Source organism: Crinia signifera, chromosome 5, assembly GCF_055691185.1.
Source record: "Crinia signifera chromosome 5, ASM5569118v1, whole genome shotgun sequence".
Lineage (NCBI taxonomy): Eukaryota > Metazoa > Chordata > Amphibia > Anura > Myobatrachidae > Crinia > Crinia signifera.
In genome coordinates, this window is record NC_139221.1 from 265,756,836 (window position 1) to 265,782,726 (window position 25,891).

At 40.8% G+C, this 25,891-nt stretch overlaps 1 protein-coding gene across 7 annotated transcripts in view; it reads left to right on the forward strand.

The window, feature by feature from the left end:
* Window positions 1-25,891, forward strand: part of DIP2C (DIP2 acetate--CoA ligase C (putative)) — a 420,633-nt gene that overhangs the window by 147,007 nt on the left and 247,735 nt on the right. For 5 of the 7 annotated variants that reach the window (XM_083188980.1, XM_083188979.1, XM_083188978.1 and 2 more), the window contains exon 2: window positions 25,787-25,855. The exons of the other annotated variants lie outside the window; for them this stretch is intronic. In XM_083188980.1, the coding sequence (XP_083045106.1) occupies window positions 25,787-25,855 (69 nt within the window). The remainder of the gene's footprint in view (window positions 1-25,786; window positions 25,856-25,891) is intronic. 7 annotated transcript variants of the gene reach the window in all.

Here is a 25,891-nt window from a genome sequence, read left to right on the forward strand (position 1 = left end):
CTAATCGCCCTGTAACAGAGATGCTTCCTTCTGCATAGTTTAGTTTAAACTTCCTAGTGTTTTTTTTAAAAACTAGTTATCAACCTGTCTAAATGACCAAACAGCGTAACCGTAATGTCAGCCCTGTAGTGGCCTCCAGTGCTCACAACACTTGAATCCCCCAAAGAGGGGAGGAGCAGTGATAGCCTTTTATTATATAGGATTGCCAATCTAAAGTACAATTATTTTTTTAAACCCTTTAATGTATATTATAATGTAATATTTATAATTATGCCCAGTGTTTACTTGCTGAAAGAATGGTTGATTTTTTAAAAAATTTTTTTTAGAAAGTTTTAATAATTTGTCTGACCAGAGGTAATGGGTGCTACTCAGTATCAGCACATTTGGCATCACTGTCCTAATCCTCAGCCCAATAGTAAGGGTGCCTGTTGGAAAGTAGAGGATTAGAGGTGTGGTTGTGCAGTTCCATGGCTGCCTTTGTTTGGATTGGGATGGTTTATCATTTAAAAATGTTGGAGTTATTCTAACTGCAAAAGGTGGGATCTCGCACTATATTGCACATGCCCAGTGTGTATGGACCTTTATACTGAATGGCCAGTTAATCTCTATAACCATTATAGTGGTGCCCATGCCCATGCCCATGCACAGGCATCATTTTTTTGCCTAACAAAGGCCCAGATTCACAGAATTGGAAGTTTGGGCCTTTGACTTCTTAGATGGACCCTAAAGGGTAAAATGAATGCCTACAGATAATTGTGAATTACGCTGTCATTATTTTTATTGCTTCATTCCATTTTATACAAATAATCATCATTTTTCCATTCACAACTACTCCACTTCTGGCTTGACAATCTGTGTCCCCTACATAACATTATTTATGGCCAACTATAAAACCATATACCAACTACAGCTACTGAAGAAATCATTTGATTGCTATTTTGCTTTGTGATTAGGTTTGTTTGTTTGTTTGTTTGTTCTTTATTCTCTAGTGTGATGTCATTTCACACTAAAAAGGGTAACTGTGAATTTGCAATAACAAGTGTTAGGAAATGTCAGCGTTAACTGGGACTGTCTGTGCGATTCCGGTGTCTTTTCTGCTGGCAGTTTGTTAATTATGTTGTATCCAATGAAAATATTGACACAATTGAAATCTTTTTTACAGAACATACTGTCATCAGAGATAAAGCATCACGTGTTCAGTTTTATTATATTCATCACTTCTGTGTTTTGCTGATAGTATTCTTACAAACCACTTGGTCATCTCTGAGTAGCTGCTGTTTTTATGCATTTGTTCAACTTTCAATAGAGCTGTGAGATCAGGCTTGCCAATATTAATGTTTGGAAAACCAAGTCAATATACTGTATTTGCCTAATTTTCAGACCTTCTTTCTGTTTTGGTAACCAAAACCGGGAATTGCCTCATGCTTCGAGGTGTTTGATCTGTAACGCGCATTATACATTCTTAATACCAGATGATTGTTTTCTTTAAGTCTTAAAATCCAGTCATGAATGATCATTTGTAGTATGTAGAGGCAAAGCGAGTACATGGAAATGTGTTTGGAAGGCAGGAGGATTGTATCCGTAATCACTGGCATGGTGAATTCTGTTTTTATTTTTAAGTAGATGGCAAATATTTTACCACATTGGCATATCTGCAATGAGTGCTGGTTGTGCTGTACACATGGGCCCACACCATACTTCCTTTTTCTGTGTGATTTTTTTTTTTTTTAATGCGCAGTAGGGACGTCCCAGGGAACTAGGTGCAGACGCCATGTTTCCGGAGTTCTGTGCATGAGCTCAATCTCAGAGTCTACTGCGCTTCAGTAAAGTGCAAGGGGTGCACACGGAGCCAGCAAGTGGACCCTCTACTCTATGGATGAGGAGCCATTGGCCCTCCACCTGTTGACCTGCCACAGTTTTAGCATGGCCAAATAGCAAAACTTTAGCAGGACATGCTGGGATGTGTAGGTCAACAACAGCTGTAGGGCCCAATGGTTCCCCATCCCTGCTCTACTCTCTGAAACTGCCCGTGTAGTTTACAACTATGCTGCAATCTTGAAACTAAAATTTGCATATGACATGGTTGTACAAGTCAAGGTCATATAGCCAGTGTGCAAAAGAAAACTTATATTACTAATCTACTATAAGTCCCCTCTTAATATTAATAGATGCTAATCTTCCCTGGCTCCTTAAAAGATCCTGTGATTGACGGAATGGCTCTTGAAATGTTCACCTTTGGCACGCTATTTGTGATCACATCTCAAAGGCCCTTGTAATGCAGCATACACATGGATAGGATACTATTTTGTTACAGCGCTGTACAACATCAGCTCGCACTGAGTCAGCCAAGAAATGTTCATTTGAACTTGTGCTCAACCCTCTGGTTTGTGAGCTTGTATATGCCACTCATGCTCTTTTGGATTGTCATTTCTAACAAACAGAGTTGATCCTCGGGTTGCTCAAAGCTTTGCCACCTCAAGGTCATTTCAGGATCACACGTTCCAGTCAATAACTACAAATACTGTGCACAACTTTGTCTTGGGGCTCATACATAAGTGGGATTTTAAAAATTAAAAATGCCTTTTTAAAAGCCTAATGAAACCTTGTATTTGTCCTTGCCCGTAACCTATTGTTTGAAGCACAATCTCAAAGCTTCCTTGCAGCATAGTGTACTAGGTATATAATGAGCATTGCCATAGAACTCCCATTATGTTTCAATGAAAATTAACATTAATTAACACCATAGGTAACTGTGAGATTAGGATGTTTTTGACAAAGCGTTCGATTTGGTCCAAAGGTCTCAGAGGGCTACTCCCGGGATAACACTCTTGGTTTTAAAATTTCAGGTTTGGGGGAGAAGTTTCAGAACCATTGGAAAAGGACAGACAGTTGAAGTGTAATTGAGGGGGTCAGTTACTGTTGCAATTAACTGCCATTTTCCACTAGAATGCCAAGTAAAATATACACTACTAGACTATTTGGTTTGGATAACAGGAATCCTCAAATGGCGCTTTAGGGAGAATTTCAAGTTAATTTGTTCCTCTGTAACGGATCATTTAAAGCAGGGGTGGCCAACCGGTCAGAGGTAAAGAGCCGAAAAATATCTGTAGTCAAGCTAAAGAGCCAACAACATGCGCGCGCCTTCGATGCGCGTGCCAAAAAAGGGCATGGTCTATTTGGACCCCTTGGGTGGGTGTGATACACATATGCCTCCAATAGTGCAGTGCCATATATATATATGCTGCCAATAGTGCCAGCTACACATATGCTCCCACGGTGCCAGGTATGCCCCCCACGGTGCTGGGTATGCCCCACGGTGCCACAAACTGCTATGCCCCCACAGTGCCACAAACTGCTATGCCCCCACAGTGCCCCAAACTGCTATGCCCCCACAGTGCCCCAAACTGCTATGCCCCCCCAGTGCCACAATCTGCTATGCCCCCACAGTGCCACAATCTGCTATGTCCCCACAGTGCCACAATCTGCTATGTCCCCACAGTGCTACAATCTGCTATGCCCCCACAGTGCTAATTTCCCAGCAGCAGCACTCACCGTTGTTGCTGCTGCTGCCGGGCGTGGACTTGACAGTCTGGTGTCCCCCTGCAGTCCTATCATGTCACCGAGGGGAGGAGAGCACAGCACACTGCGCATCTCCTTCCCCCCCTCACTTCCCTGGGACTGGGCCGTCCACCAATCAAAGCTCGCGGGATGGCTCCTGATTGGCTGCTGGCCCACGAGCTCTGATTGGCGGGTGACCCAGTCACAAGGATGCACAGTGAAGGGTAGGATAGATAAGAGATGCGCGCGCTCCTCCCCTCAGAAAGAGAAAGGATTTGAGGAACCGGCAGCGGGTGATGGGGATGGGGACAGACGGTGGGCGGCGGGCAGCAGTGGGAGCAGGAGCCGCACTTTAACAGGGGGAGAGCCGCATGTGGCTCTAGAGCCACAGGTTGGCCACCACTGATTTAAAGCTTACTCCTGGTACTGATTGGAAGCTACAGAGGAAAACGTCCTTTCACAGAATGAGTTTTGATGATATTTTCATGTCTTGGGGATGTTTCATATTTTTTGATTTTTATTGATTTTTATACTGACCTTTTTAAATAGCTTTTCTTGTTTTTTTTACACACACACACACGCGCGCGTGTGTATGATCTATGAACAGGATACCTCTAATGGATTTTTCAATTTAAGATCAGATGATAACCATTTATCTGCATTATATTCACAGTGTGTAGGTGGCTTTTTAAGTAAAGCAAAACATTTGCATTTTAATATACATTACTTTATAACTCTTATTTGTTTTTAGTTAAATTTTCATATTCTTCTACTACCATTCAATCTAAAATTGGAAAGACAATTATTTTTAGGAACACCCTACTTCTATAATTCCTACAATATTAAATGCAGGCCATAGCTGCATAGTTAGGAATTTAATTATTAGTAAATCAGCTTTAAATAAAGGAAATTAGCTGCATAAAGCAGCTTCTCCCGACTAAAGTGACAGACAAGACACCCACAAGGCTGAATTTGGGATGATTTCAGTTTGCACATCGAGAGGCTGTGAACAGAAATCTGTGATACAGATGGGTCTGTTCCCATCCTTGCAGGGGATGGCGCTGGCGTCGCCAGCCGCCATCCCCCGCCAGCGCCATGGCGATCGTGAGAAGGGGACGCGCGCGCACGAGAGGCGCGCGCGCCCCCTTCCGACGGCGCTTCCAAACGTTTCCCCGGGTCCCCGCCGGCTTGCCGGCGGTAACCCGGGGTCCCCCCTGCCTGCCCGCATCCCCCCTAACCCCCCCCTAACCCCGTCCGTCTCCCTGAGGCGGAGGATGGGATGTATGTAGTGTGCACCCAGAAACAACTGAATATTATTGCTACTGGTTACTTTTAGCTGGAGCTGCAGACGTAATAAACAATTTAATTTCCCTATGTTAGATTTACTTGTCGGAAAAAAATGCACCTTGTGCCTCAGTGGAGCCACTAGCTCAGTCATTTCATGAATAGGAGTTCAGGGTGTTACATTGTTGCCTCCAGTTTTAGAATTTATATAGTTTAAGGTCAGGATAGTTTCTTTATGATCATCTAATAAATCCCTAATCTCTACAGTTCTAGCATTCAGTTATTGCAATAAGGATCATCAAGTCAATCTATTTAATTTTTTTGGCATCTTGGTCTTTCAAAATATGCTTATGTCAATACTTATTTTTTAAATTTTAGTATTTTATAATTAAAATATTTTCTATTCAAACCGAATAAACATAATATGATCGACCATCTCGTGCTTTAACCCCTTCCCGACATTTGACGTACATTTACGTCATGGCCGGGATGTACTTCCCGACACATGGCATAAATGTATGTCATGACTTTAAAGTGTCACTGCGTCTAGAGACGCAGTGACAGAGGGACGATGTCTGCTGTCCCTGACAGCAGACATGTCCCTGCATGCCCAGGGGGGGCCGCGATGCCGCCCCCCCCGTCGGCGATCGCTGTGATTGGCTGTTCAGTGTGAACAGCCATTCACAGCGTTTTCCTGTGTTACCGGCGAATCAGACGCTCGGTAACACAGGTGTCAATCACCGCCGGGCGTCAGGGGGCATGAGGGGGTCATCGGTGACGATGACACCTCACCCCACCCTCACCCCACCTGCCCCCAAGGCTGTGATTGGTCCGTCGGACCGACAGCCAATCACAGCCAAGGCGCGACATTTAAACTAACGGTGACTGCGCTGCAGACGCCATTCCGGTCTGAAATTGCGTGCAGAGCGGTCACCGTGCCTATCTGCCGTGATACTGACCTGATCCTTGCTAATACTTACCTGATCCTTGCAAATACCTTACCTGATCACCTGATCACTGCTTGTAGCGTGCTGGATGCTTCCTGGATCTGACTTCTTGTGACTTCCTGCTGCTGCTGCAGTGTGATAGAGAGATAGAGAGAGATAGAGAGAGATAGAGAGATAGTGACAGAGAGAGCTATATTTTGTGTCTGCTACCCCCCTTTTTGGGGGTGCAGGGGTTTTTTATATATATATATATATATATATATATATATATATATATATTATATATATATAACTGTCAGTGCTGCTGCTGCAGTGTCATAGAGTGATAGATAGTGATAGATAGTGATAGATAGTGATAGATAGTGATAGATAGTGAGAGATAGAGAGATAGAGAGATTTGTGTCTGCTTTTTTTTAACCCCTTCAAATTTTTTTTTTTTTTTAACCCCTTCAATTTTTTTTTTTTTATTGGGATCAAATTCCTATATAAAGTATTTTTTTTTTTTCTGCACTACATACACACTACACACTACATACCCCCCCGGGTTGAAATAAAGTTTGTACCCCCCCTACACTATACACGTGTTGAAACATTTCACTACCAGAAACACAAAAATAAAAATGGCATCCCAAATGTCATCCCAGTCATCCAGAAGAATGTATTCAGCGGAGGAGGCATATGCCATGCTTGCCTCTGACTCTGACACAGCCAGTGATGCAAGCGGGGAATTTGAAGGATTTGTCTTAAGCTCCTCTTCCTCCTCTGGTGATGAGGGACCCCCTCAAAGACGCCCCCGTAGAGCAGCTGAGACCCCCCCCCCAATAATTGATCTCGTATGGACCCCACCACCAGACAATTTTGAGCCCCAGGTTCCTGAGTTTTTGGCCATGCCAGGAATCCAATTTGATTCCACAGGTGTCAGAGAAATTGACTTTTTCAAATTATTTTTCTCTGATGATTTTATAAATTTAATGGTGGACCAAACTAATTTATATGCCCAGCAGTTTATTGCTCAAAACCCCACGTCATCATTTGCTAGGTGGACCCCTGTAGATGCAGTAGAGATGATGACGTTTTGGGGTCTGGTGTTTCATATGGGCATAGTAAAAAAGGCAGAAATTAGGCAATATTGGAGTACAGATGTTCTGTACAGCACCCCATTTTACTGTATGGCCATGACCCGGGCTCGATTTGAGACAATCCTTAAATTTTTGCATTACAACGATAATGCACAGTGCCCACCCAGAGATGATCCCACCTTTGACCGGCTATTCAAAGTCAGGCCGGTCATTGATCATTTCAGTGCCAAATTTGCAGAGATGTACATCCCTGAAAAATTTATTTGTATTGACGAGTCCCTTATACATTTTAAAGGAAGGGTTAAATTCCGCCAGTACCTTCCCAGTAAGAGGGCAAGGTATGGCATAAAAATGTATAAGCTGTGTGAAAGCACCTCAGGGTACACCCACATGTTTAGGGTATATGAAGGGAAGGATTCAAGAATTGAACCGCCAGAATGCCCCCCCTCCCTCGTAGGTGTTAGTGGAAAAATTGTCTGGGATTTAGTGCACCCCTTCCTGGATAAAGGTTATCACCTCTATGTGGATAACTTTTACACTAGCATCCCCCTGTTTAAGGCCCTTGGTTCAAGAGGTACAGCAGCTTGCGGTACTGTGCGCAAGAACCAAAGAGGCCTCCCAAAAACGCACATTGCCCAAGTAATGAGAAGGGGTGAAAGCAGGGGAATATGCACCGAAAATATGTTGTTGGTCAAATATAAGGACAAGAGGGATGTCCTTATACTGACAACAATTCACGGAGACAGTACCACCTCCGTCCCTGTACGATGTACCAGTACCCACACCTCAAAACCTAATTGTATCCTGGATTACAATAGGTACATGGGCGGAGTGGATCTTTCAGATCAGGTACTGAAGCCGTACAGTGCCCTGCGGAAAACAAAAATCTGGTACAAGAAGCTGGCCGTGTATATCATCCAGATGGCACTGTATAACGCTTACGTGCTACCGGCCAGAGGGGGACATTTATGCACTTTCAAGAGGAAGTCATAAAGGGCCTAATATTTGGGAACCAGCAGGCAGAGGGCCCCAGTACTTCTAGTACTGGCCCCCGTATTGTACCAGGGCAGCATTTTCCTGATGAAATCCCCTCCACTGGAAAAAAGGGCAGGACACAAAAAAGGTGCAAAGTTTGCTATAAAAAGGGAATAAGAAAGCAAACTATTTTCCAGTGTGACACTTGCCCCGACAAACCCGGCCTATGTATAAAGGAGTGTTTTAAAATATACCACACATCTATGGATTATTAGGTTCATAATTTCACCGTGCTTCGGGGGTCTTGCTAATGCCACATAGCACCCACCATTCATTCCACCAGAATCTGAGCCGCAAAATCCAAAAATCACTCCTTCCCTTCTGAGTCCACGTGAGGCATTGCCGTACTCGGGAGAAATTGGGGCACAGATTTTGGGGTGCTTTTTCTCCTTCATACCTTCTGAAAATGAAAAATTTTGAGCCAGAACTGCATTTTTGTGTAAAAAAATGTAATTTTTCATTTTCACTGCCCAGTTGTATCAAAATTGGTGAAACCCCTGGGGGTTTGAAATGTACACTATACCCCTAGATGAATTCCCTGAGGGGTGTAGTTTGCAAAATGGGGTCACTTGTGGGGGGGTTCCACTGTATTGGTGCTTTGGGGGTCTTGCTAATGCGACATAGCACCCACCAACATTCCACCAGAATTTGTGCTGCAAAATCCAAATATCACTCCTTCCCTTCTGAGTCCTGCCACTTTTTGGTCACACATGAGGCATTGCCGTACTCGGGAGAAATTGGGGCACAGATTTTGGGGTGCTTTTTCTCCTTCATACCTTCTGAAAATGAAAAATTTTGAGCCAGAACTGCATTTTTGTGTAAAAAAATGAAATTTTTCATTTTCACTGCCCAGTTGTATCAAAATTGGTGAAACCCCTGGGGGTTTGAAATGTACACTATACCCCTAGATGAATTCCCTGAGGGGTGTAGTTTGCAAAATGGGGTCACTTGTGGGGGGGTTCCACTGTATTGGTGCTTGGGGGGTCTTGCTAATGCGACATAGCACCCACCAACATTCCACCAGAATCTGAGCCGCAAAATCCAAAAATCACTCCTTCCCTTCTGAGTCCTGCCATGCACCCAAATGGTATTTTTTGGTCACATGTGAGACATTGCCGTACTGGGGAGAAATTGGGGCACAGATTTTGGGGTGCTTTGTCTCCTTCATTCCTTGTGAAAATGAAAATTTTTGAGCCAGAACTGCATTTTTGTGTAAAAAAATGTAATTTTTCATTTTCACTGCCCAGTTGTATCAAAATTGGTGAAACCCCTGGGGGTTTGAAATGTACACTATACCCCTAGATGAATTCCCTGAGGGGTGTAGTTTGCAAAATGGGGTCACTTGTGGGGGGGTTCCACTGTATTGGTGCTTGGGGGGTCTTGCTAATGCGACATAGCACCCACCAACATTCCACCAGAATCTGAGCTGCAAAATCCAAAAATCACTCCTTCCCTTCTGAGTCCTGCCATGCACCCAAATGATATTTTTTGGTCACATGTGAGGCATTGCCGTACTGGGGAGAAATTGGGGCACAGATTTTGGGGTGCTTTGTCTCCTTCATTCCTTGTGAAAATGAAAATTTTTGAGCCAGAACTGCATTTTTGTGTAAAAAAATGTAATTATTCATTTTCACTGCCCAGTTGTATCAAAATTGGTGAAACCCCTGGGGGTTTGAAATGTACACTATACCCCTAGATGAATTCCCTGAGGGGTGTAGTTTGCAAAATGGGGTCACTTGTGGGGGGGTTCCACTGTATTGGTGCTTGGGGGGTCTTGCTAATGCGACATAGCACCCACCAACATTCCACCAGAATCTGAGTTGCAAAATCCAAAAATCACTCCTTCCTTTCTGAGTCCTGCCATGCACCCAAATGGTATTTTTTGGTCACATGTGAGGCATTGCCGTACTCGGGAGAAATTGGGGCACAGATTTTGGGGTGCTTTTTCTCCTTCATACCTTCTGAAAATGAAAAATTTTGAGCCAGAACTGCATTTTTGTGTAAAAAATTTAATTTTTAATTTTCACAGCCCAGTTGTACCAAAATTGGTGAAACCCCTGGGGGTTTGAAATGTACACTATACCCCTAGATGAATTCCCTGAGGGGTGTAGTTTGCAAAATGGGGTCACTTGTGGGGGGGTTCCTAACTTTTAGCATCTTATGGTGCCTAGAAACCTACATGGTGCCTAAAAAATAATCTCATAAAAAGGAGGCTCCAAAATCAAGTAGGTGCTCCTTCTATTATGAAGCCTGTGGTTTGGTCAACGTGCACACTAGGGCCACATATAGGATATTTATGAAAACAAAAGAATTGGGGGAATCAATTTTTAGTCACATTTCTCTAGTAAAATCTACTGTGTTCCTTAGAAAAATGTATTAAAATTGCAAATCTGCAAAAAAAATGAAATTTTGAAATTTCACCTACACTTTGTTTTAATTCCTGTGAAACACCTAAAGGGTTAACAAACTTCCAAAATGCTGTTTTGAATACTGTGAGGGGTGCAGTTTTTGAAATGGCATAATTTATGGGGGTGTCTCACATACAAGTCCCTCAAAGTCACATCAGAACTGAACTGGTCCCTAAAAAAATCAGTGTTTGAAATTTTTTTTGAAAATTTGAGAATTTGCTATTCATATTGTAAGCCTCCTAGTGTCCAAAAAAATTAAAAGGAAGTTGAAATAATGATGGAAACATAAAGTAGACATATGGTCTATGTTAGTTATTAACTATTTTGAGTGGTATGATTATTTGTCTCACAAGCAGAAAATTTAACATTTTGCAAATTGCTAATTTTTCCATTTTTTTACGACATTTTGGTATTTTTCACAAAAAAACACAGACTGTATCGACCCAAATTTACCACTAATTTGAAGTACAATGTGTCACGAAAAAACAATCTCAAAATCACTGGGATAAGTAAAAGCAAAAAAAAGTTATCCCCACTTAAGTGATACATGTCAGATTTGAAAAAAAGGGCTCTGTCAGGAAGGCAAAAACTGGCTCTGTCAGGAAGGGGTTAAGGGCAAACCAGAACATTTTGCTGGGGGTCACTAATATCAACAGCAAAGTGTCTCTAGAAACAATTTAACAATATTGGCCACATTTTGATTTACGTATCGTAGATAATTGTTTGCTGAGTCGCCGCATTCTCTCTGCAACTGGCTTATTGCAGTTTAGTTAGACGTTAGAAGCAATTGTGTGATTGGTGCTGTGATTCCATGCAATAATGTGTAATGCAAGTGAATGCACTTTTACTTTAGAACCATAAAAAAATGTAGTGTTCTGCCTCTACATTGACACTATTGTTTATTACTATATAATGAAAAAATACATTCCATTACACGAATACTTGTACAGTATATGGCTTTGATGTTATTTCCACTGTAGATTCCCCAAAACAGGACATTTGCTATTAGTACTGTATCTTACACCTGGAATTCGATGATGACAAATAGTTCATTAGACTTTTTCCCATTCCTTATGACTGTTTTAAAAATGTAAGACCTAGAAATGGAGCTCATTGAAGTGTTAAATTTTAGGTTAGCTTGCTATATATATTTTTTTAAACAATAAAATAAGACCATGATTTTAGAAAGCCATAGAGCAAGTGCATTCATGCAATGTGTCCATAAAAATTGCATTTAAATGTTTGCAATTAGGATCATGTAGGTAGTTTTTTTTTATGTAAAATACAGTTGGCAGATAAAAGGTTTATTCATGGTGAAAGATTTCCTTTTAATAATCAGATTAACTGTCAGCAAGTGGCAAATTTGTTTTCTGATTTTAAATTCCACATGCCTATACTGAGGGAAAGGTAGCCAAGGAACCATTGGAAAGATAACAACTAAATCACTGCATCAAAATGACTTTATATCCTGATAAGCTTCTGAAAAACGAAGGAAAAGAAAGATGGTCACAGTAAATCAGCTGTCTCCATAGTAACCCACGTCTCGTAGAGTCTGACTTTACCACTGATCTGCACTGCAGTATATATACACTTCAAAATGGGGCAACTAATCCCTTTTACAGAATGAAATATTCATTCAGAAGAATTTATACTCATACTGGGGAAGCTTTTATTTATTAGGCATAAACATACAGTATATTTGCCATTCATCCACAAGAAAAACAAATATACAGTTTAGAACGAAGGTGGTTCTTATAGCTACGTCCCTATAAGTTTGTGGTGCGCCCCTACTGATTGCTCATTATTTTTGTTGCATTTAGCAACAATTTTTCTATTACTAATGGATATATACTACATGAAAGCATTATTCTTTTTGGTTCTTGTGTAGTTTCATGGCGCCGTGCTACTTCCGTGTTGGGTACGCTCGCCAAACTATCTAAAATAAAGTAACTTAACTCCATGCCAATGTGGATAGTTCATACCCCCACTATCCACATTGGCATGGAGTTGATTTTAGATAGTGTGGCGAGCACGCAGCGTGGGCGAGCGAAGCGAGCCCCGCAAGTACCTTCACACAAGTACCTTCTTTTTTTTACTTAGCAAGGTACTTCTCAAGCATGTCTTTTGATAGTCATTATTCTTCGGTTTTTCAAATTTTCTCCTAAAAATATACAGCCATAGCCAAAAGTTTTGAGAAGTATTGATTTTCACAAAGTTTGCTGCTTCAGTGTTTTTTAGATCCTTTTTGTCAAATGTTACAAGGGTATACTGATGTAAAATTACAAGTAATTCGCCCTAGCATGCTGTCAATCAACTTCAACTTCTGGGCCACATACTAACTGATGACCTCTCATTCTAGCCTTATCAATGTTTGGAGTTTGTCAAAATGTATGGCTTTTTGTTTTTCACCCGCCTCTGGGTGAAAAAGTCTGGGCAGAAAGTCTGGACCGTTTCCTGGCCATTGACACAAAATTTTTAATGTTTTGTTCCCCGAGCCACTTACAGTCGTTATCACTTTTTGTCCTATGTCAAGGTGCTTCATCATGCTGGAAAAGTCATTGTTCATCACCAAGCTGATATTGGATGGTTGACAGAAGTTGCTCCTGGAGGATGTTTTGGGAACATTCTTTATTCATGGCTGTGTTCTTAGGCAAAATTGTATTTGAGCCCACTCCCTTGGCTGAGAAGCAGCCCCACACATGAATGGTCACAGGATGCTTTACTGTTGGCATGACACAGGACTGATGGTAACGTTTACCTTTCCTTCCCTGGGAAAGTATTTGTCCAAATTCATCAGAGAAATTGACTTTACCCTAGTCCTCAGTCGTCCAATCCCTATACGTTTTGCAGAATATAATTATTTTCCCCTGAAGTATTTCCTGGAGATAAGTGGCTTCTTTGCTGCCCTTCATGCCACCAGGCTATCATCCACAAGTCTGTGCCTCACTGTTCATGCAGATGCACCTGCCTGCTGCCATTCTTGATCAAGCTCTGCACTAGTTGTTAGCCGATCCTTCAGCTGAAGTAACTTTAGGAGAAATCCTGGCGCTTGCTGCATGGCGTTCTTGGGTGCCCTGAAGTCGTCTTCGCAGCTATTGAACCGATCTCCTTGAAATTCTTAATGATCTGGTAAATGGTTGATTGAGGTGCAATATTTCTAGCAGCAATAGCCTTGCCTGAGAAGCCATTTTTGTGCAAAGCAATAAAGTCTGCACTTGTTTCTTTGCCAATAACCACAGAGCAAGAACAAAGATTTCAAGCACCACCCTCCTTTTAAAGCTTCCAGTCTCTTATTCTAACTCAATCAGCATGAGAGAGTGATCTGTTCTAGCCTTGTCCTTGGCAGCACTATCACCTGTATTAACGAGAGATTCACCCATCCTTTTGTGGCAAGGCTGAAATGTAGTGGAAATGTTGGGATTCAATTTATTGTCAGGGCAAAAAGGGACTTTGCAAGTTAGAGTAATCATTGTTCATGTCAGCAGACTTTCTGAATAATATAATATTTGTGTCATTCTCAAAATATTTTCAAAAGCTGTATAAATATGTGGTTGACCATGAAAAGGTCAACATGTGTTTTTCACATTTTTTTTTGGGTGAAATTTTTTAGATTTGAGCATATAGACCTCCAATTAGTGTAAGTCATACCCTCCCTTGGCTTGATATGCTCACCATGCTTTGGGACACTTTGTAGATGGTAAAATATGAGAAAGTTAAACAAAAATGAAAAAGATTGTGAAAAACGCATGTCAACTTTTTTCATGTGTCCACTACTCTACGACCATGTCAACCTCTTGCATGTTGATCAATAGTGATGGAGCTATTGACTGTCAATGTAATGCATGTCAACTCAAAGTCTGGGTCCCAAATTAGATGTTCACAATTGAATATTGTGGGATGCTCGGCTACACACCCTAGCTAATTAAAATGGCCTCATTGTCTGTGTGCCAGACACATTTAGCCTGCTACAGAGGTATGCGGACTGTCAGCATATCATGTGCTGGTGTCAAGGTGTGTGTGTGTGTGTGGGGGGTATTATATTTGTGGCTACCATGGCAGTCACACAACACTATGAACAAATCTGCTAAATTATCAATCAATAACTGCAGTGTGCAAAGAACAACCATACCATGGTAATACAAAGAACATGGTTCCGTTTGATTGGTTGACATCTATTGGTTGAACGGTACAAGGTCTCCTTGCTCTATGTCAATGTTGATGAAAGGTCAAAGTGTCTGTGGTTGACATGAATATTTAATGAGGTACTTGTGTAGTTTCATGGCACAATGCTACTTCCAGTTTATACGCTCAGGCAACTATCTAAAATAAAGTCACTTAACTCCATGCCAACATGGATAGTTCATACCCCCACAATCCACTTTGGCATGGAGTTGATTTTAGATAGTGTAGTGACCCACCGAGCCCGCATCGTGGGCGAGCGAAGCGAGCCCCGAAAGGGGACATGCTGGCGCCGTGAAACTACACAAGTACCTTTTTAATGTTTTTTTTTCCCCCTTCTTTGGACTTGCCCATGGTTTACAATCCACATAGACAACAATTGGGAACAGTAAAGTACCTGAAGCAAGGGTATGCATTACATTAATTGTGGGTCCATGTGGATAATGTCTACATTCACATGAAAACTTAATGTCGACGTTTTCTTTTTTCGGCCATTGTCATAACGTCCTTTTTGATTGTGTGGACCTTTTGTGTGTCAACCTACTGAATTTCTTCCTATTTCCTTTTTGGGGTGTTTATCAAAGGGTCGACAGGTACAAGGTCAAACACCTTGTACCTGTTGACCCTTTGATCCATTCCTCAACGACCATTAGAGCTCACCAATAAACCAATGAGATTCTCGTGTACCTCGGTAATGTCATTGGTATATACTGATAGCTAAGCAAACCATGTGTTCAGGCCGCAAAATGGCTGCACCCCCTGTGAGCAGAGGATACAGTGTAGATACACAAAAACATCAACTTTCAGGTGATAATGAACGGAAATGGAGTCTCCTTTTTGTATTTTTGTTGTAGTATTTTGTGGAGGACAGAAGTCACTTTTTAAAATGGCACATTCTTCAGACAATAAAATCATTTTTCAGACAAATAATTGTGTGGTACTACCGGTTGCTTCAATTTGCTTGTCATTTCAGTCAGCTGAAAAACAATGTAATGATGGCAATTTTGAAAAGATGGAAAAATGAACGCAATGTGCTACAAAAAATATCTCAAATGGCATAGATTGCTTTTTTTATGTTTTGTTATTACAACTTGTATATATTTTATTTTTATTGATGTATTTTGGGAGACCAAAATACTAACATTTTGTGTTCCGATTCTGAAAAAGTTGGCTTTAAAATCAAATCTGAAATACAAAGTTCTTGAAATGGATAAAAAGTTCTTGAAACGGATACATTGGTATTTGCAAAAAAGGATATTCAGCTTATCTAGTCTCTGTAATTGTCCTTTTAAGAATGATGCAAATTTGAAGTGGAAAAATCCGACTCCATTTTAGCTAAATGCTTATTTTGTTCAGTCATTCAGAAATAACAATTTAAACTACACATGAAAGGTGTCTTTAAATAGCTGAGTGGTTTTTGGTGACAAATAAACATCACCTGTCTGTATAAAAGTTTTAATCGTTCCATTCCTGCGACCAGCTTACCAAAGAGACATTGCTCTCAGTGCACCACTGAAATGTTCTACGTGTTGCAAAACCCATTTAAATGACAAACGCCTTTTGAATATATGAGCAAATATATAGATACATATGTTTATTGTGTGATGTACAGATGGAGCACCAGTCAGCCAGCCTTTAGAATCGCCAGATCTCCTGAGCTGGCGCCGGCTGACGGACAGCAGCACCATTTAACAGTGACGCGTGAAAATCTCATACACTCACGCATCCCCATCAGCATGGTGGCAGGAAGCGGATTCCCTGCCTGTCTCCGCTTCAGGGAGATGGGTGGGGGGAGCAGCGGAGAGCCGGTGGAGGTGGCTTTAACACAACGGGGCACCCGAGCGTCTTGTGCATCCCTTCTGTGGGATGGCGCACTGCGGCAGTTGCCGATTATATTGCCATACATGGAGCTGCTCCATCTGTATGCTCCAGAAGCAAGCATAGATGACTTAGAATTGTGTACAGTTGAGTTGCATCTTAACCTGAGACTGAAGGCTAATGGCGCTACAGTGATAATAATAATAATTTTATTTATATTGCGCTCTTTCTCCAATAGGACTCAAGACGCTATAGGCGCACAGTGGAGTGTTCTCCTTATGCAATGTTCATTGTGAGCAGGATATACAGAGGTGTCTGGACCCATAAACACCCCACTTATCAGATCCATCTTTTGCACCGAGGGTAGGTGCGTACTGATGATAATACTCATAGTACACGTAATATATATTAGGGAGAGTAGGCAAAGTTACGTACAATGCTCCATACACAGTTAGTGGGTATGGGTCATTGGGTCAACCTATATTAGGTTGACATGCATTGGGTCAACCACTGGATGGCGACATGGCTTAGGTCGACACATGAAATAGGTCATTATGGTTAAGTTGGACAGGGTAGGAAGGTCGACACAAACATTGGGTAAAAAAAAGTCAACATGAGGTCTTCATGATTTTCTGTCCCGAATGTCGACAGTCGACATGGACACCATCAAAGTGTACCGCGTTCTCCGGTTACTGTGCGTCGCTGCACTTGGCACACTATTCTGTTCTTCCCTCCATGCCCTATTGGATGGTAGGGCATGAAACACAGTACCACTTCTCGGCACAAGTCCGCTCCCAAAAAATGGGAAAAATTCACGTCGACCTTCTCATTGTCGACCTAATTAGTGCTAGAATGTGGTAGACCTAGCGATCAGAATAAAAGCAAGCCGTGTACATGTTTTGTTATGACTATTATTGTAGAGCAGGGCTGGGCAACACCGGCCCTCCAGATGTTGATGAACTACACATCCCAGCATGCCTTGCATCATTTTCAGCATGGCCACATAGCAAAACTAATGCAAAGCATCCTGGGATGTGTAGTTCATCAACATCTGGAGGGCCGGTGTTGCCCAGCCCTGTTGTAGAGTATTGGGTGGATTTCAGCATGATGATATAAAATATTACCCCTGGGCACATCCATCTCAGCACACCATTGACTATTATTGATGATTTATTGGTTTTATAATTTCTAAGGCTTATTAAAGCCTTCTCTCTATACGCCTATCATGGTCTAATCATAAAAGCTTACATATTGTGCTTTTATATACAGCACTATTATGACTAGAAAAATGAAGTATTAAATGCAATGACTAAAGTAATTCTGGGAATACCGGTACAGAATAATAGTATTTAAGGCGGGTTGGCTAACTTCTGTCTTGTTTAATGGTGGATCAGTAACTTCCTGCAGTAAGGGGGCAGCATGGGTAGAGTGATAGAGCTCTTAGCTTGCTAAAACGTTCTAGCTAACAGAGAATTTGTGCTGTTCTCTTGTAGTAACATGCAGGAATATGACTGTATAGTAGTTTGGCAGTTGAAAATGTATTTCTAATTTGCTGGAAATGCTGCATGAAGGTTTCGGGTTTAAAAAATGTCTTGCATATTTCCCCTTGGTATTTTTTTTGACTTCTGACCATCTGCCATTCCTCTTGTCCCGTACATATGTCTGCATAACTATTGCATCATTTTAAAAGTGCATACAGTATGTGAAGTCTTGGATGCAGGCAGGCCGTTACCCGCGCCACACGGAGACTGCAGGAAGAGGGACACACTCTGAAAAATCTCTGCTTTATGGAGTTTTGAACATAAGGGTCAGACGGCAGTATCCGATGACAATGATCGGGACTGTATTCTGCAGCACTGATTAGCCTTCACAACGTCTGAATAATCCTGCATTACTCTACTAGCACATAGCAACAATTCATAAAATTATGCAGAAACTGCTTTTTCTACTTTATTTTATAGGGGGCTGCTTAATAGGCCCTAGGACTTCATAAGGGATACAGTCATTTCGTCTACAGCATGTTGGTCGACATGGGTCTAGGTCGACAGGTCATTAGGTTGACACAAGCATTAGGTTGACAGTGTGTAGGTCGACAGTCAAAAGGTCAACAGAGTTTTTCACTCTTTTTTTTTTGAGCTGACAGGTGGTATTTCATGTCCTACCATCCACTAGGGCATAGTGGGAGAATAAAATAGTGTTCCGGGCACAGCGAGGCACCGCGTCCAAAGCATAGCGAGCGGATGCGGTGCACTTGAAACTGTGTCCATGTTGACTGTCGACATTCGGGTAAAAAAGCAGTAAAACACCCCACGTCGACCTATTGACTGTCAACCTAGACCATGTCGACCTAATGCTTGTGTCGACCTATTGACATGTCGACTTAGACCCATTTCAACCTTTCCCTATGTTGACCTAACAGTGTCGAACTAATGCTTGTCGACCAACATGTTGTAGACAAAACGATCCCAACCCCTTCATAATGGTTTAGGGCTTTACAGCTGCACATCTACCTTTTTTTTGTTTGGTATCTGTTAGTCGTGGTATGGCTGCTTCATTTCCTAGTATGTCCAGATGGCCAGGGTGCAGATATAGTATTGTATAATTTTTTATAGTCTTCAAGTCCATTGCATTAGTTATAACAGGAAAACAGACTTTCCTAAGCAGAGAAAGCGATTACCCTAAATGACCACAAATTTGCAACGACAATATATGTTACATACAAGAAAACAATAAAAAAATATATACATATGCATATATACATTTATCATCTTACATCTGTTCTATGTCTTATTTATGTCGAAAGCCTTGACTATGAGATGTTTTTCATTATGTCTGTAGAGCACAGGGACTGCTTCTGTCCTGAAAGTAGGTGTGCTGATAGTTTAGTATCTCCATAACCACAGTAGTCTCAGGCCTTTGGAATCCTCTTCAGTGGCATCCCCAGTTTTTAAGGATGCATTGCGCGGGTGTGCCAGTGAAGTCCCCGCCACAACTGTACAATGCATCCTTGGGACCTGGGATGCCGATGAAGTGAATTCCCATGGCCACCGTGGACATCGGGGGATGAGACAAGTATGAAAAAAAGAAAACAACCCCCCCCCCCCCCCCCCCCAGTTTTCGGAATATTTAGTTTTTTGGGATATACGGATAAGGGAGACTCGACCTGTAATAAACTGCGCCAACAGCCCCTCTCAGAGAGCTTGGTCCTAACAGACAGGGGGTGGGGTCCTGTGTATTTTGCCGAAAAATGTAGAAAATGTCTTTCAGCACAATGTAACTGTAACAAACCAGCAAACAGGCTAATTAAGTGACTATGCAATAGTAGACTAATATCTTGGTAAATGTGTATATGAAGAATTGTACTATGTAGCAGCCACAGATTTTTTTTACAATACAATTTCCTTTGTGCTTCGGATACAGACTCAATCGTACACAAAGGTATAATTATTATAATAATTTTATTTAAAAGGCGCCACAAGTGTTTCACAGCGCCGTACAAAGGAACAGTACAGGGAGACAAAACTTGGCATACCATTGAATAAATAACCCCCCAAAAAAAAGTACAAATAAAGAGCGCCACAGTTCAATACACATTACAGCTTAAATATAAGTAGTGAGGACTCAATCAACATACAACTAAAGGCTTGTGGCCAATGATGGAGATGAGTATGCGAACAAAGATGGTCACTGAGTGTTTGAGTATCTGAGAGCTGTGAGTGAAATGTGAAGAGAAGAGGGCTTTGACAACAGGAGGGAAGAGGGTCCTGCTCAGAGGAGCTTACAATCTAGTAGGTATGCAAGTGTTGCATATTAAATTACTCAGCACAGTCTCATTTAAAAAAAAAAATACTATCAACCCTAGTAGTGTTGCACAGGACCCAGTGATGCCCAACATTTCGCTCTGTGTGGTGTATTGAGGCTAGATGTATGAAGACAAAGCTGTAGTTTTGGGGAGACTTTGCCTTTAAACCGGTGTAATCCTAAATTTTAAGTTTTTGTCTAAAAGTACACAAAATACAATTAATATGGTTTACCTGTGAGCTGCCATAAGAAATCATTTTTCCTGTATCCATAAATGTCTAAATTGATGAATTTCCTGCTCTTATCTTATCAGTTCTTCCCGTGTTGAAAATAAGACGCCAACTGCCCATTTCAATTAATGAAAATAGAGGTTGTCTACAACTAATGTTGCAGCTAGTAGAGTTATTAGCTTGCTGCCGGATAAAGGAGGAAGCGGCGGCTCCACCTTGTCAGTAATAGATTTGATGCCAGCATTGATGAACTCTGTTTAGGAGATGTCATGAATGTTGATATTGATGAACGTTAATTAAAGTGCTGAAGGGTGATCATGTCTGTGTGAGGCTTCAGCTTATATGGTGCTGCTGTTCAAATACGTTGTGTTCATGTCCATTCACGATTGCTCTATTGTCCTATAATAAAGCAATAAGTGTAAGTATCCTATTACATATTTAGTTTTGGTGTTATGATAAAAACTACTAGAGATATGAGTATTTTATTATCCCTTTTGGACAGTCATGTGTTCTGGCAATCAAAAGGGATGTTAACTGTCAGACCAAGGGTGCAGGTATTGTTGGAAATGGGTGTGATTTGGAAGGAAAAGGGCATGGCATAATCTGTCCCAAATGTGTAATTAGAGCTCAGTATTTGGAGGTGTATTGTCAAGTTAAGAAATGCTAAGTAGTGTTGTTAGGTATATTGCCTGTGTCATTTAAATGCTGTTTTTAGATTTTGCTTGTCATTTAAATGTATGAATATATATAGTCATGTATGGTGTTTAATTATGTCATTATTGAGATTGAGGTTATTGCTGTAAAATATAAGAAGAGTCGGGATAGAACGTGTCACATGACTCCAGTGTTCTACCTCGGAATGTGTAGGCAAAGTAGTCTAGATATATATGGATCAATTCGCTTGAGCAACTTGCTGTGTCTGTAATTGTACTTTATTATAAGGGGTTATATATGTGCAAATATAATTTAAAAAAAGTGTTCTAGAAATGATATCAGACAGGCTACATTATTCCTATTAATTTATTGAGGTTTAATGGGTATTTTAAACTAATGTAGCTTAGATTTCATAGTATGATTCCATAGTGTGCAAGGCCCTTGTCCAGAAGTGCACAAACTTTCTATACTAGCTAAACATCCTCTATTTGCACTCTTAGTGGCTTGTGTAAAGGTCTTGGGGAGGTGTTCAATTAGTCCATTTTTTTTAGCTAGTCAAAACAAAAAAACCTGAACTATTCAATTGCGGGCGCTTTCAGGCTTTTTTAGTCCTTTTTCACTGACCCAGTTTTGGCGACAAAAATTACAAAAAAAAGCCCCCTGAAAATGGCTGCAATTTTGTAGTTTTTTCATCCATACAGGTTTTTTTTTTGATTAGTCGAAAAGTCATCAATTTGCATGTTTTAAGTTGAATTTTATATAAGAAACATTTGGAGAAGGAAGATGGGTATTGGGCAATTACCACAGTTCTACCCTGTGGCTTTCTGTGCAGAAAGCTGCCTTTCCAAGCACTTCGCAAGGTGGGAAAGTTTGGGTGGTTCCTCTACAAAGTGTGGATGGTGTTACCAATCTCTTGCATCTTGTTAAAGCCGTGGTCCATGCATCAGATGTGATTGGTGGATTACTGGAAGGCCGGATAGGGAGTATGCAGTCAAAAATGAGTATGAGTATAACCTGAAATTAGGACCATGCTTATAATGAGCTGCTCAATCCATTAAAATGTTGACAATGAATTATATAATTTTCTTATCTGTAGAAGTTTTTTCCACATTGTTGTTATATCCAGTAATAAGAGGATAGGACCTTATCAGTCCCCTATTGAGATTTACAGAGACTAGACTGAGAATCCCCCCCCCCCCCCCCCCCCCGATAACTCTACATTTATCAAGTGATTACAGTGGTGTCTGTTTATAGCTATCCTAAAATTGAGATCCATCAGTTATCATAACCACCAATCATCAGTTATTACAATGCAGGTTTAATGTTTTTGTTGCACCTATAAAAGAATATAATCTCATTTTGCAGGTCTGTTAGTTCTAGAATCATTTAAAGATTTTTTTAAACTTTCACATAAAATTTTGTTACTGCTTGAACTGAATACAAAAGCAGATGTGAACACAGACTAATTGGTCTCCCTCCCCCCGTTTTTTCTCTCTAGGCATTTTTCTGATATGCTTTAGAATTAAATGTTTTCTGCAAGATAAATTGCTAATTGCACCTAGCAATTCCCATCTGTGGAAAAAGTTATACATGTAACTATAAAACAAAAGAAACTAACTTTTGTCTAAAAAGTATCCATATCTCAAGATCACACTGTTATTTTGATGATAATGATGATAGGCATTTCACATGTATGTGCACAACATACATATATAGCAGTGTGTACACACTGGGCGACTTTGCTCAGCTTGTATGGACAGCGATGATCGTTGTCATCACTGGGTGGGAAAGCTGCTCAGTGCATACACACTGAGCGGTTTTCCCCCTGCTCTATCAGTGCGGGGCGGGCAGCTTTCCATAGCGCTATGGAAAGCTGTACACTAAGCCGCTCAGCTGGTAATACCAGCAGATGAGTGGTGGCTGGCAATGATGGTGCGGGAGTGCACAGCTCATCACTGTTCTGTACACAATGGGCGGCCAGTGTGTATGGGCCTTATGTATGGTTTCCACAGGCTATGTTTTTCAACTTAACTAGTGATGAACATATTAAGATGATGCTGTTAACAGGTAAAGGTCTGTACACACTTGCCAATCCCCCTCTGCTGCCAAAATCAGGGACCGAGGGGAGTAGGTGTGGTACCAGCATACACAATTGCTAATGCCGGTGGGTGATGAGCCATGACGAAGGTGTCGTTAATGACCCAAGGGAGCGGGCATTGGCCATCCAGCAGAAATATGGCTCAGAAGTTTCAAAATGAGCAATATGGCTCACTATATCGCCTAGTGTGTACAAGGTTTAAGGCTTCCAGTTTTAACCTTTTTTTGTTTTTCAAAATCATAGATTTGGAAGTGAAAAGCTTTCATATACAAAGTTTTATTGCCTAATAATTATGATGGTTATCTCTGACTTTAGAGAATTTGTTTCAATTGTTTATCTTTCTTGGGATTAAACGAGACGCATAAGTCCTTGGAATGGCTTCGCTGGTGCCTGACTCTGAAGAGGTTTAGGATGTGCACCTATGCATCTTGTCATAAATAATTATAATTATTCCACATAAGAATGTTTCATTTGGCCAGATGGAACATAACAGAATTGTTTTAAATGTGCTTTATTTGTATTAAAAACAAATAAATGAAATGTGCGAGTTGATTTCTTATAGAAGACTTTACATCTGATAGATGTTTTGCTGGTTTACTGCATAGATTCTTTCAGACCATACTGTACTTGTTCCTGGACTAACTTGCTGTATTCTTCTCGGGTCTCCTGCTGTAAAGGTGCCCATACACGCAGCGTTTTTGCTGTGCGATGCAATGCGCGCTCCCACAGGAATCCCATCGCACAGTTCAAAAAGTATGTGCAAAACATACTTTTTGAACTAGGTCCCAATGATAAAGAAGTGATGCAGGGTGCGCTAATCAACAGGTCCCTATGATATCGCATTGCAGGCAAATCGCATGCGATGCGATATAGACCGAAATGCGTGCGATAATCGCAACGTGCATGGGCACCTTAAGGCTACAGAAAGTGTTCCCAGGACAGAGCAGAACATATAAATGGCGCTTTGAATAAAATGCTCTCTCCAGAGCGAACCTGGTGGCCATGGACCTTAAGCTAAATTGCAGTGTAAAGCTTTGCTCAGATTTGTCTGGAAGGCTCCATACACTGACACCATTTGTCATTGTAGTAGAGAAATTTCATGTTCTCTGGCATCATCACAGCAAAAAAGCATTGTAAAAGCCTGAATCTAATGGCAAGGAATGTAGGTCACAAAGTGCACATAACTAAAATGGTTGTGTGTGGGTTTATATTTTTCAGTTGTATCAGAAACAGAATTATTTAAATTTTACCTGAAATAGCAATAATGGTAAGGTCACATCATCTACTTGATCTATTTAATTTTTTATTGATTGTATTATTAACACTGGAGCATTGCATACATTTTTGGTGTGTATTTATTTTTAACCCACATTGATGTGCAATACACTTAATGTTAAAGCTAAACTTAGATCTTCCTGATTAAAATGTTATATAGTTTTGCCATTCTTAGCCTTATTATTAGTTTTATTATTTTATATAATATTATTATTGTTTATTTATAAGGCACCACAATGGGTTCCGCGGTGCCTCAATACATAGATGAGCAAAAAACAAATTAGGACAAGTACTGTACATGGTAAATAAAAAACAGGTGCAGCAGCGGACATTGACGCAATTATAAAAGTGTCAGAGATATATTTTTAGAAAAGCACATAATCAGAAAAGGCCCTGCTCGGCTTATATTCTTGATTGGCAGAAATTGGTATAACTGGTCCATGGGTGCGATTCAGTTGGTTTGTGCCCCAAGGCTGCACTTATTGTTAATGTCTGCTTGTGTCCTCCTTTGGTGCGAGCTGAAATGTACCTTAAGTATGGCTTCTGTGAGAAAAATGATACTTAGAACAGCATGACCAGAGCTTAAAGTGGTCATGCAGCGGTGGGGGGACTTCTTTCTCTTTGCCACATAATTCCACCCCCCCCCCCCCCCCACACCCCTATTAGGCAGTGTTGGGGTTTTTGGTATCTCTCAGCAAACTAGAATGCTTTTCTGTGAGCCTGTGCAGGGCCATTGTGGAGGTTAAAATGTTCCACCTCACCAGTAAAGGTGGTGGAATTCCGTTCCACCCCATTCCCCCTTACTTTAACCCCTTAGAATGACAATCTATCTTATGGTTTAGTTTTTTATTCACAATTGTAAAGCACTATTAAATATGCTTGCCCTATATACATAGTTGTCATATGCATTTTTATATTGATTAATTCATATAAATATTTTTCAAAGGAAAGCTATTTCAATAAACCGCATTACTTTGCAAAGCTATCGTGCCCCTGCACAAGGTGGTACTTAATGCCCTTAGTTGAATATCCAGCAACCAGTTTTAGTAGGAATCAATGGGTATGTTTGTCGTGGAAGTATACGGACAAATTGTTAGAGGTTGCATTTAAACATTTAATGGTATCGGGGAGATTAGAATGATGAAATACATTAGACACTTTCCTATAGGTTGGGGCATATTATTTTAATACCTTTATAAAGTAAAATGTGTTTTTTCCCCTTTTGATAACCTTTGTTCGTTTCCTTTTTAGCGCTAATGTTTTTTGTTGTTGTTTTCTTGTGTTTGTAACTATTTGGAAAAAAATGCTAATGCTCAGATGATTCAGTGTTTCAAAAGGGCCATTTTAATTAATTAAAATGATATGTTGACTGCAATGATTAATTTCACTAGCTTTTTTTTCCAAAATAACTGTTTTCCAGGTCATCCATGTATCTCGGGTCCCTCAGCAATGAGATGGCATGAGAGGTCTTGGAAAACAGCAGCATTATGTAAGAAGGATTCATACATATTTTCAACATCTTTTT